The sequence below is a fragment of the Orbicella franksi genome, chromosome 1, assembly GCF_964199315.1.
Source record: "Orbicella franksi chromosome 1, jaOrbFran1.1, whole genome shotgun sequence".
NCBI classification, from domain to species: domain Eukaryota; kingdom Metazoa; phylum Cnidaria; class Anthozoa; order Scleractinia; family Merulinidae; genus Orbicella; species Orbicella franksi.
This window is the reverse complement of record NC_138145.1, coordinates 12,247,550-12,259,561: the sequence shown is the minus strand read 5'-3', so window position 1 is coordinate 12,259,561 and position 12,012 is coordinate 12,247,550. Positions and strand designations below refer to the sequence as shown.

At 41.1% G+C, this 12,012-nt stretch overlaps 1 protein-coding gene across 4 annotated transcripts; it reads left to right on the top strand.

Moving 5' to 3' along the window:
• Positions 1-33: 33 nt before the first annotated feature.
• On the top strand, positions 34-11,975 carry LOC145490520 (putative helicase MOV-10). Of its 4 annotated transcripts, none has more exons than XM_081469630.1 (18): positions 34-736; positions 2,094-2,575; positions 3,156-3,394; positions 3,924-4,170; positions 4,380-4,484; positions 5,053-5,215; positions 5,690-5,835; positions 6,142-6,321; positions 6,411-6,555; positions 7,017-7,178; positions 7,533-7,645; positions 7,981-8,186; positions 8,835-9,018; positions 9,749-9,980; positions 10,584-10,766; positions 11,014-11,102; positions 11,347-11,462; positions 11,604-11,975. In XM_081469630.1, the coding sequence occupies exons 2-18, from the start codon at positions 2,106-2,108 to the stop codon at positions 11,672-11,674; spliced, it is 3,051 nt and encodes a 1,016-aa protein (XP_081325756.1). In that variant the 5' UTR covers positions 34-736; positions 2,094-2,105; the 3' UTR covers positions 11,675-11,975. The 4 variants fall into 4 exon arrangements, with proteins under 4 accessions (XP_081325756.1, XP_081325764.1, XP_081325770.1 ...); XM_081469638.1 differs by having other exon boundaries at positions 2,035-2,575; XM_081469644.1 differs by lacking the exon at positions 34-736 and adding an exon at positions 749-1,631.
• The last annotated feature ends 37 nt before the right edge of the window (positions 11,976-12,012 follow it).

The following is a 12,012-nucleotide window of genomic DNA, read 5'->3' as shown; positions in this document are numbered from 1 at the left end:
GACCGATCGTTTATTACGTCCCGGGGGGGGGGGGTGGCTGTGGTTTTGGAGGGGGTATACAATTTTAAAACAAGCCCCTTTTGAGGGATAAATTTTTCACCAGTAAGAAACGTGAGGGGTGTAAAATTTTATGACAAAATAGCATTGGTGTAGCAGGTTTTACAACCGAATCCTGTAAATAAAGGAAAATTTCTCGCTGGCTGTTCTTGAAGCGAGAATGGGATTAGAGGTAGAAACATTTCCCCGAGCAGGGAACAAATATTGCCAGGATTAATGAGCCCACTGTATCAGAAACGCAGTAATAACCGCCCCTTTCCCATAGCACATACATAGCTAGTCCGTGCTGGCCTATCTCCTACTTCCTTTCATATTGAATAAACAAGATGAAAATCTGCATGTGTAAGGACGGAAGGAGAGAATTATGGCCTCGTCAGGAGGCGGGTACATTTTTAAAATAAGAATTGGGAAGTAGGGTATAATTTTTTTCTGAAAATATTTGGGGGATTCAGTTTTTGAAACAATACACTTTTTCGTAAACCACCGCCTCCCTCCTGGGACGTAATAAACGATCGGTCCCTTGACAGAACTAATTAGTCTACATCCGGGAAATCCAATAGTCATAGCGAGGCTGTTTTCCGGGAAATCCGACATAATAGGCCTAAAGATACTAAGAAAACTATTTTGAGATAAGGAAATAGTTTTACAATTTCATCGTCGAAGACGGCGACATTGCCAGGTGAGTTAATGTGTGAAAATCTTGCATAGTGCACATGTGCTGAGTAATTAAGTAAGAAATTTCTTCTTGTGTTAAATCCTCAAGGGTACTGATGTATACAGCAATAATCCATAGTGATTATACAAGCAACTATCTTACTCCTCAATTGTTCTAGCTTGATCCTTCGTCGATCGTTAAGGACACAAAACTCGAATGTTTTTAACAATGTTTTTAGGATTTTATTCATTTTTTAGATGAAGCTTTACGTAGTGCTTTACTTGAAACACGATTTTCACATTTGAAACACCGTTTCTGAGAAATTACATCATCGGTTCAGTTTTCCGAGAATAGTCCCCGAAGAGCCTTGATTATATCGACGTGTTTTCCTCCCTTACATACATCATAGAAACTGGTCATGTTGTCGATTGCAGTTGCTGGTCCAAGACCTAGAGATCCAGACTGAACGCGTGTGCTCGCGACTTTCTTATTTGATGAATTATCCTCCGAATATAGAATATCAACCAAAGACTGCAAAAAATAGTCCTGATTATGCAAATTCTCTACTTCCGGTCTACATGTATATTCTACTAGACAAAGGTTTCCCATCACACCAGCAGTGAAAGTGCTGGTGTATATGTGTGGCTTGTTTCTCAGTTGTTCTTGAACTCCTTTGCTTGGGGTTTTTTTCCGACAGTTTCTTTAACTTGTAACCGTTTCCAATTTGAGCTGAAGTCACGAGGCAGTGCTTTGTCGATGCAGAGTTTGTGATCTCATCACTACACTGTATAACAAATGATTTAGTGAAAATAGAAAAGCAATGTTCTTAATCCGGCCGCCAGTTTGTGATTCCATATCATCTTGACGGACGAGGAGAAACACGGAAAACCTGTTCGCGCTTTGTCTGATGTTCTGATTGGTGAGCGAGTCAGGCTTTGATTCCTAATTATCTTCTCAGTTTATAGTAACCTCGGTCTCTGAAACCCTTGTTCTTACTTCTTCTCTTTCCCTTATTACTCTCATTGTAACTTGTTATAAATCTTATAAATTAACAATAATCAAATGTCTAATTTAATTTCAATCAGGGTAAGTCGCAAGGTTGGCTAAGGGTGGTACATTCTGAGCCTCCGTCTTAAATGACGAGTCAAGTTTATCAAGAAATGAAAGTAAGAAAACGAAACGAGTTGTCGACAAAACCAGTTTCTTCCCACTACGATCTAAGGCGTGTAATTACTTTTACATCAATACAGATGGATAGATAGTAACAAAAGGAGTAGCAAATTTATGCTCTAAGTTTTAAAAAGGAGTTCTCTGCATTTCAGTTTTGTTAGTGAGTATCGATTTGACTCAATTTACGTGTAGTATCGCACTCCCGTTGCAGGCCTTCGACGAAATGTCTCGTGTTAGGCGAATGAAAGTCGGCCGGAGGACTGTTGACCAAGAGAAGATCATAGCCCAGACGTTTGTCAAGTTTCTGGAAGACGGAAAGCGTAAGGAAAACATGTTTGTGGACGAGTTGAGGGCAATTTATCAAGAATTTCGCCTGTCGTACGATACACTGGGTATGTCATTCTCCAAACTTCTCAACACACTTACTTATCATCTTAACATGTGCCAGCAACTTCAAGACCGTGTTATATTTGGAGGTGGAGATGCCGCAGCACTTCAACTCTTAAATGACGATCCCAGTGACGAGGAATCGGAAGGTGAAGATGATTTTTTCAGCCTTACGAGGCATGGAGCTTATCACTGCAAGGTTTGCAAAAGGGATCTTGGGAGTGCAGACGCTTACAGGACTCACATGGCTGGTGTGAAACATCGCCAACAGTATATCCTCAAAAAGATTCGAAAATCACTCCAGAAGTAAGTCTAGCTGCACTTTGTATTGAACATCTTAACAATCGATCATTTTCTGTTTCGATTTGTCATAATCTCCTTAAGTAGATCGGTTGGGAAATATCACTTTCTGAAACGCTATTTCTTTATGAAGGCTCCGAAACTAGACCTATCCTACACTTCAACAGTCAACAGTTTTCAGTAGACGAATGTGCTGGTACATGTTAGACTAGGTTAAATGTATCCTTCTTTAATCAGCAAGTTTATGCTTTCTAGTTTCGTTTTGGCATCTAGTTCTCTTGATTACAAAACAGAAGGCAGGATTTGTATCGTGTACACTGACTTACTAAAATATGTTTAATTTCTAAATTTTCTACCGTTGACCGAGATCAATAAAAAATGTATCTGATCAAGTCAACCATGGTTTTAAATTCCTAAATTTTATTTATTTTGGCAGTAAAATCAAATAATTATCATGTAAAGAATCTGGATTTCGATGCGGGCATTGAAACACTTCTCTGTGACATTTCTCTGTAACATATATCAATTTTCAGGACCTTCTTGCTCCTGGCAGATTCCAAACTAAGCATTCTCTTTTCTCATACAGACCAGAGCTTATCTTTGACAAACACGGGATAAAACTCACTTCAGATCCCATTGGAGACGAAAATGGAGTGATAGAATTAAGAGTTGAGAGCGGGAAATATGGCCAGATAGTGCTGGTCATAGAAAACACCAGCGACGAGATAATCACTCTGAAGCACATCACTCTATTGTGGAGCATCAATTTCTTTGATTACTCGGAGATTTCCCGTATTGGACCTTGTGAGGGTCAGCTCTTTCCAGGTAATTCGTGGCTTACTTAAGCTTGAATTTTACTAATGCTAGCGACTACATTTGTTCCTTAAAACTTCAATTCAAAAGAACAGAGTAAGGAACAACATTAACAACACTGAGGATACTATGTTTTCTTGGATTATAGAAAACCAAATCGTCATGACTGTCACTGCTTATGAAAGCTTGTTTCTGTCATTGATCGCTGGAGTATCATGATTTTTAGTTTAATGGCGGTTTGGTGCAAAATTGAATCAAGCACAAAAAACCTTTCTTAAACTGTCATCTCTAGTACTTGTAGGCGAACTAAGCATACAAATTATACTCAGGAATGTTGGTTGGGTTTGCACGATATTTCCTTGAGAGCTCTACGGATTTTGAATACATTTATACACGTCTGTCTCAATCATACAGCATCAGGCATGGTCACTGTTGCTGTCGCTCTCATTGCTTTTCTGTTCTGGTGTTCTTGTTGTTGTTACTGTTGTTGTTGTTGTTGTTGTTGTTGTTGGAGTGTAACTTTATTATTTATCCTCTACAGGTTGTCAAAGTAGGTTCAGGATCGGCTGCAAGCGCCGCAGGGAGTATGGCTATTCTTACGTTCCTGGTGTACTCACGTTCGAGACTGAAGACGGCATGGAGGAATTTCACATCCTGAGATTTTTGTCCGTGCGCATCGTTAGCGACTTGTACGATGATTTGAAACAGACCTCCGAGTACAGACCTCCCCAGCGGGCACCAGAGATTCCCAGGGATGTCGTGACCACACGAGGCATACCTCTCCCACCGTAAGTTGAAGTAAAAACACTTAAAAATAATAGCATCGCCAGCTGTAACGATGATATCTGACTTTTACGGAATAAATTCGCTTGACAAGCTACTGAATCACTGAATCCAAGCTTAGACTGGAAAGCCTGTGAGTCAGATAAGACTTGCTGCATGTATGCGTTTTTCCAGCTGAGTTCAAATATTTTGGTCGATCGGCCGTATCTTGCAGGTTAACAAAGAATGGTTTGCTCATGCAAAAGCTAAACCCTTACGAAATTCCTCTCACTGTCAAGGCCCAGGTTGTCAAGAGTAATCAAGTTCGAGAGGGACTGAGGTAAGATGTTCCGTAAATAAGTAACAGACCCAAGTCTAGCTTTGCAAATGCCCCTCTCTTAAAAAGTAATCAGAAGTACAAAACGTGAGCGAGTGTAGAAAGGAAATAGTGATAAGGCGATGGAAGGCTCATTCCATCATTGAACCCGCCTCCTTCTCTCGAATATTACTTATTCGACTCAGTGTTGGTAGCATCAAGTTACAGAAAAACACCTCAACCCACAGACCTTCCAATACAGAAACAGGTCTGTGATACTTCCAAGGGAAGGGAAGGGAAGAGAAGGGAAGGGAGGAGAAGGGAAGGGAAGGCACCTCGAAGCAAGGTGGTGGTGTCCCCGACCAAAAGGCGATCAGTCATGACCTGAACTGCCATCTGAAATCACATTTTCTCCAAATTTCTCCAAACCAGTTCCAGTAGAAATGCGGTACGGAGCTAACAAAATCGATGGATTATTCAGTTGACGCGAGCGTCGCAAGTAAGAAAACGTGACCTGTGCTCTATCAGTAAAAGGAACCAAAAAGCGCAGGAACATTTCGACTCACATATAGCTTTTATTGGTTTTAATTAGGGAGCGATTGGAAAAGAAGTTGAATTTCGACAACTACCAAGAAAAGTTCAGTATGCTTCTGCATATAGAAGAGCTTCAAATGCAGAGGGACATCAGGAATTATGACATGAAAGGGGTCGATTTTCAGCAGGAAGGAAGAGACAGACGGTTCCTCATCTTAGAGGTTAGCCACCGGTTAGGGACGTCAGTCGTAACAGAATATTCTTTACTGCATTCTTACTTCTGTTGGAGGCCAGCTCCCTTCACTGAATCAGTTCACAATCAATTTTGGTGTAAGTTGTTTAATAATGGTCTCCGTGACCTTGCCCGGCGCGAGTCCAACAAACTCTTAAATCCTAGATACGCGTACACATTATAACGAAGAAAAGTAATAGTCTCTTTACGTAACCAAAGTCAAATATCCTACAAGAGGCGAAAGCAATAAATGATTTTAGTAACGCCCACTTTATTTGCCCTAGTTTCATACTGTCTCTTTAAATCTTTATATATAAAAATATCATAGTTTCTGAGGCGTACGCTGTTCATACAAAAACGCACCAGCGTTAAAGGCTATCGTCGGATAGATTATGGATCCTAATTATTTTTGCTGGATTCAGTTTTGTTATCTTATAGGAGTGACGTTTCATTAATGGTTTAGGTACCAGGTCTTGCTGAGAACCGCCCGTCCGTATTACGTGGTGACAGAATCTTTGCTTACCAACCAGGCGTGCTACAGCGACGATACGAAGGAATCGTGCACAAGGTTCAATTGTTGAATGTAAAACTTGGGTTTGATTTGACAAGGTACGTATGTCATTACATCAGGTATAGGGCAGTACTGTACTTATTGTTCCTAGAGCCTTCGTGGTTTTTGGCCAGCGACAAGAGGAGAGAAGCTCCCGAGTAGCCATTAAATGCTACTTTGTGTAAACTGTTCCAGGTGTACTCGTTATTCCCCTTGTTTACGTTTGATGGGACAGGTGGAAGCACATAATTATGCTGTTCCAGAGAGGGAAGAGTCCGGCGTGCGGCGCGGCTGTTTGGAGAGTTTGTACCTCTCGTAACGATGACAAACACGAAACTGTTGTCACTTTTGTATTTTCTCTCTAGCATGCCGTATGTGAAAGGGCAAAAATATGACATCCAATTCACATTTAATCGGCTTCCAGTACAGATGGAACACCGGGCATGTGAGCAGATTACAGCAGTAACCAGACAGGAAATGCGCCATGTTCTCTTCCCGCAAGAGCAGAGTCTCGATCAGAGAGGAGAGATCAATAAGACAGTCAGGCAAGTTAAAAATTTGAAAAATTGAAAACGTTTAGGGTTACATTGTTCAAAATTATGCGTGAAGTAATCGGTGTTACTTCAAATTCCAGATCTTTCTACGATCCCAATCTGAACAGTGAACAGCAGCAGGCAGTACAGAAGATTTTGTCAGGGTCGTCACGCCCTGCTCCGTACTTGGTGTTTGGACCTCCTGGAACAGGAAAGACTGTTACTTTGGTAGAAGCTATCAAACAAGTCAGTAGTACTTCTTGGCATTTCCAATCCTCCTTTAACATCAAAACACTAAACATTACGCAATTTATAGTTGTCTAAGATTCTAGAACATGAGCCTGAATCCCGCGGCTGATAAACATGGTGCAATCGGGTAATCGGACAGTCGTCGGGTAATCTTCGTTTACAATGTGAGATGCCGAGGGGTTTCTGTTGTAATAATTCAATCAGAGATAAAAGTTGCGCAAGAGTTTGGTCCTGATCAGGATGGGTCGCGTTACTCAGCAACTTCAGTTCGTGTACTGCAGTGAGGTTGCATTTGAAGCAACCTTGCTTCATTCAGTGGAATTTAATTCGTATCGTGCTGTACGTGTTTCAAAAAACGTAACTAAAATCACGAACTGGTTACGTTAAAGATGTTACAAGTGGGCAATTCACGCGTTTATTCTCCAAACGTATCTTCCTGTGTTCTTTCTTACACGCAGGTACACATCCTTATCGATTCGAGTTTCATTCTTGCGTGTGCGCCTGAAAACAGTGCCGCTGACCTGTTGGCTGAACGTTTATTGGCTCACGTGGATAAAAGCAAATTATTCCGGATGTACGCTGCATCCAGACCATGGGACTTTGTGCCACAAAAGTTAAAGGTGAAATTTCTTTTACTTCAAAATGTTAATTCTTCTTTCTGTGACAGTGTAATTTCCTGATAATGTGGTGGTACATCAAGACATCTATGCAATTTATGATTAGCTTCTGACGAAACTGTTGCCTTGTGTTACGTTGCGTTGCGCTGCGTTGCCTTGCCTTGTGTTGTGTTTGTGGGCAGGTGAAAGAGTTTAAAATTACCTCAATATACATAATTTTTGGGCAACTGATTTCGCTGTTGGAAGAGCGATATTTAGCGACTCTCGACTCAGTTTAGAAACCAACATTGGTTTTCGGCCAATCAGACTCCGCGAATTATCATCGTCAGTTTTAATATATCATGCTGTGTTTATTAGGACGCCCGAGTGGTGAATTTTGACCCCGTGTCACATGACGTATTCTACCCGTCGAGAGAGGAGTTGATGGCCAACTATCGCATAATCGTCACCACTCTGATCACCGCAGGAAGGTAAGTGGTGAAGGTGTTCACAGCGGTTAATTAAGTCGTGGCTTCTTAAAATGGCCTTACTTCAAAAATAAGATTGTACCGCACAAAATTGGTTAAAATAAAATAAAATGAATAGCCCATTTCCTAGTTGACCTAAGCCTCTCTATCAAAGCGAGGCTTGGTGCACAACCATTCATATGAAAATGAGTTTAATTTGAATGTGAATAAAATCTCATTTTCATACGAAAAGGTCGGTACCAAGACTCGCTTTGAGAAAGAGGCTAAAGGTAATTCGGAAATGGCCAATTGAATAACGAAAGTCATGATGTATCGTATTTACACACTTATTTTCTCAGGTTGGTCTCGGCAATGTTTCCTCGTGATCATTTCAGCCATATTTTCATAGACGAGGCAGGGCATGCAACAGAACCCGAATGCATCATCCCGGTAGCGGATCTCCTGGACCCTAATCATCCAAGGGGGGGTCAACTGGTACTCGCTGGAGACCCCAAGCAGTTGGGACCGATTCTTAGGTCACCAATCTCAGTGAAATATGGTCTTGGTGAGTATTCCATAGCGGCTTCGATGACTACGATGGAATAGCGGTCACTACTGTTCCTTTTTCAAGATCACCTCTCCCTTCCACTCTCTTTGACAATAAAACTTGTCCATTTCTCCAAGCAACCAACGCATACGCGCAAACTAGATTGCACACTTAGACCCCGTCAACGCTACGCCGGAGACGAAATGCCTGTTACCTGTTACCTAGCTTCTTTGTGCCTCGTGGCACATAAGGCCTCAAGGAGACGAAATGCAGCTTTAATTATTTATACGGTTAGACTTGCCGTCCACTCTAATCTGGAGAAACTGTCCTCCGAAAACGCAGCTTCTCGAAAACGCTCTTCAAACCGGAGGAATTCGAAAACGGCGGCTTTGCGTTTTAGTGTGAATGGAAAACATTTCATTTTGAAAACGGACCTTCGGATCTTCGTCGAAAACGATGACATAGCGATAATCATGTGATTAACCCTAACCCTCAAGGGTACACTCAAGCGTTTCTGTCGCCGGTAATTGTTGTCACGGTGTTTTCAAATTTCTCCGGCGTATTGCGGACGGAAAAAATTTTATGCTTTTCAGAGTGAAAACGCATTTTTAAATTTCTCATGCGTGGTGTGGACGGGGCCTAAATCTTATCAATGAATTTTTGCAGAAATCTCTCTTTTGGAACGTCTGATGACGTCATGCACTGCGTACGCGCGTGGACGCACAGGGGATTACAACTCGGATCTACTGACAAAGCTCGTGAACAACTACCGCTCACACAGAGCTATCATTGAGATACCCAAACAACTGTTTTACGACAATGAATTGAATGAATGCGCCGGAGATTTTAGGTGAGATGTATGATGTTTGACATAACTTTATGACAAAATAAGCATTAAAAGGAAGCAGGGTGAATGGCTATCACTCACTAGTTCGGAACTTATATTTACCCGCTTCCGAACACGAATCGAGAGAGGCGCTTTTTGGCGGCTCTATCGCATAGCATGGAGTTGGTTTGCCCACGGCTTTCTGAACCATTGCGTCAAAATAATAAACAATTATTGGATGAGGTTTTTGTGATATCCAGAATAATCAAGGTCGACTGAGGTGGAAGCCGAAGGTTGAGGCTGATAACCCTTTCCGAGACCTTGATTATTCTGAATATCACAAAACCAAATCTAATAATTGTTTTATTAAACATTGAATGAACATGCTTTTGCTTTTTCACTGACGACAAGCAACACAGAGCGCGCGAACTTGACATGATTACCCTTGGAAGTCATGCACCGTGGTCATACATGACATGATTACCCGTGACTTTGAGTGTCCTTGACATGATTATTGTATAATCTGCAACTAGATGACGTCACAGGCGCTGATTTCGAAAATTCACTGTACGCTTTCGGCCAATCAGAAAAGAGATAGTGAGTTCAAGGTATAATAATGCATAAAATTATAAGGACACACAACCTAGATTCCACATGTCAATGATATCCCCGATCGAGAAAGATCTATTTCAGTCGTACAACTCTAAATTTGACATGACCATGACCATGTCTTGACTTTGCTAACTTACTATAGAAACGTGATGCTGCATTGGGAGGAGCTGCCTAACAAGACCTTCCCCATCGTTTTCCACCCCGTGTACGGCAAGGACGAAAGAGAAGGCAGCAGCCCTTCATTCTTTAACGTTGCCGAGGTGGAAACTATTGAGCGCTATCTAAAGAAACTGCTGGACGATAACGTGAGGAGCAGAGGATTAAAACACTTGAGACCAGAGATGATTGGAGTTATTTCTCCCTACAAGAGACAGGTAGGCCAATAATCATTAAGTTATCACCTACGAAGCCTCTTCAAATCTCTTGCCTCATTTTACATACACTCGATGCTCTTTGTGTTGCTCCCTCCCCCTTTCTCCTACCCCCTCCTCTCCCAGGGGCAACAAACCGAACGCCTAGAGGGGGCTACAACTATACTAGCACCGTTTCTGCTTTAAACAGCTACCGTTTTGAGCATCCGCTGATCGTTAGAGTATGGTTCCTTTTAAGCAAACGCTCAGATATTTGATCAAATTGACACTAAATGCCGTTTTTCATGCATCACGCTCAATTCACAACGGGTGTGTGACCCTGTGTTCCTCTTAATGGCTTTTCTGAACACGAACATGTCGATCAGAGGGCAAAATCATTTTTATCGTTTTAATTCCCTCTTTTGCAAAAAGGCATGAACAAATTAAAAAAAAACTACCTGATCTTCTTTTTTCCTGATTACTACACAACCCCACCTTGTTTTCAAATTGAAAATATGCCAGCAAAACAGGCCTATTTGGCCTGCGTTTGTTCGGAGAAAAAGAAAACTGTTTTGCGGTCCGTCAAATGAGTAATTGCTAACAATGTTTCTGCGGCTTCTTGGTTAGGTTCAAAAGATTCAGACGATGATTGAAAAGAGACGGTTTGGTCCTGGGATTAAAGTTGGCAGCGTGGAAGAGTTTCAGGGACAGGAGAGAAGAGTGATCATCTTATCAACTGTCCGAAGTACCAAGAAGGAATACTTAGAGATGGACAAGGATTTCCACCTTGGATTTCTAAACAATCCAAAAGTAGGATTACCTTCTGAGCAGTTTCTCTTAAAGAGACTATGTATTTGCATGATCTAATGGGACCAATTGTGCTCAAATGTCGAAAAAGTTCAAATTACACGTTTAACATTTATCCAGATTGAGAATTAGTTAAGAGTTTGAAAAATTGACGAACACTCGTGCGCACCTTGTCTTTATCTTATCTAAACTCATGGGTGTACAGACAACAGATTCAATTCCGTAACTTTTGTATTCTTTTTTCTTTCAGAGATTCAATGTAGCCATTACTCGTGCCCAGGCCCTCTTGATTTTAATAGGAAACCCGGACATGCTGTGTTTGGACGAAAACTGGAAAAGGTAGGAGCTGTTCCGAAAAATATTTCAGTACCAACAGGTTGAGATCCAACTTTGTTAAGTGCATGGCGTTTGATAAACTTTGTAGAGGTACAGTTCATGATAATCATTAAAAACACACTATGAAGACTACAAGATATCTCCACTCAGTTTAACCTGAAATAAGCTTGAAATGTTGATTCTGCATAACCTCTTCTAGCTTGAAATGTCTGGCCAAAATTATGAACTCACACGTTATGGCTTGCAGGTTTTTGGAGTACTGTGAAGAAAACAGGGCAACTGTTGATGTAGAAAGGAAAGAAAAGGTGGAGGATATTGCAGACACTCTCAGAGGACTTAAACTCCTCTCAGCAGCCTCATCAGGTAAGGAACTTAACTTATCTTGCTTATCTCCTCAGCGCATCAAACTACAATAAAATCATGATTTTACAAGATGGACTACCCTGTTGCCAATGATTGGGCATTTAATCGAAATTTTAAAGCCCTTTATAATTTCTGTTTCAGAATGCAATGAAGATTCGGAAATCAGTCAGCGGGAACTCCAAGAACATCCAGAGTGGACTAGGCATGAGTAAATGTGTCGCTAGTCTGCATCTCACGGTCTCGTCTGTTTTAAGATAAATCTAAGACTATATCCACTTACTAGGGAAAGAGAAAAGCTACTAATTAAGTAGTTTAATTAAAGCTGATTAGTCTTGAGTTATATTGTGTGAGTTTGACAGCAATCAGTTTTTGATCCATGGCTTTAACAAGGAATAGTTTTGACTTCGTCCCCATCTCAACTAGCCAATTGCAGGTGTAGAGCATAATCTCTTTGAGGGAAGCACATAAGCTAATTTTTCTTCGGGGATTGTTGATTTTAATTCGAGAAAATACTAGTCAAAAAGAGATTAGAATCCAGCCAGAATGATGG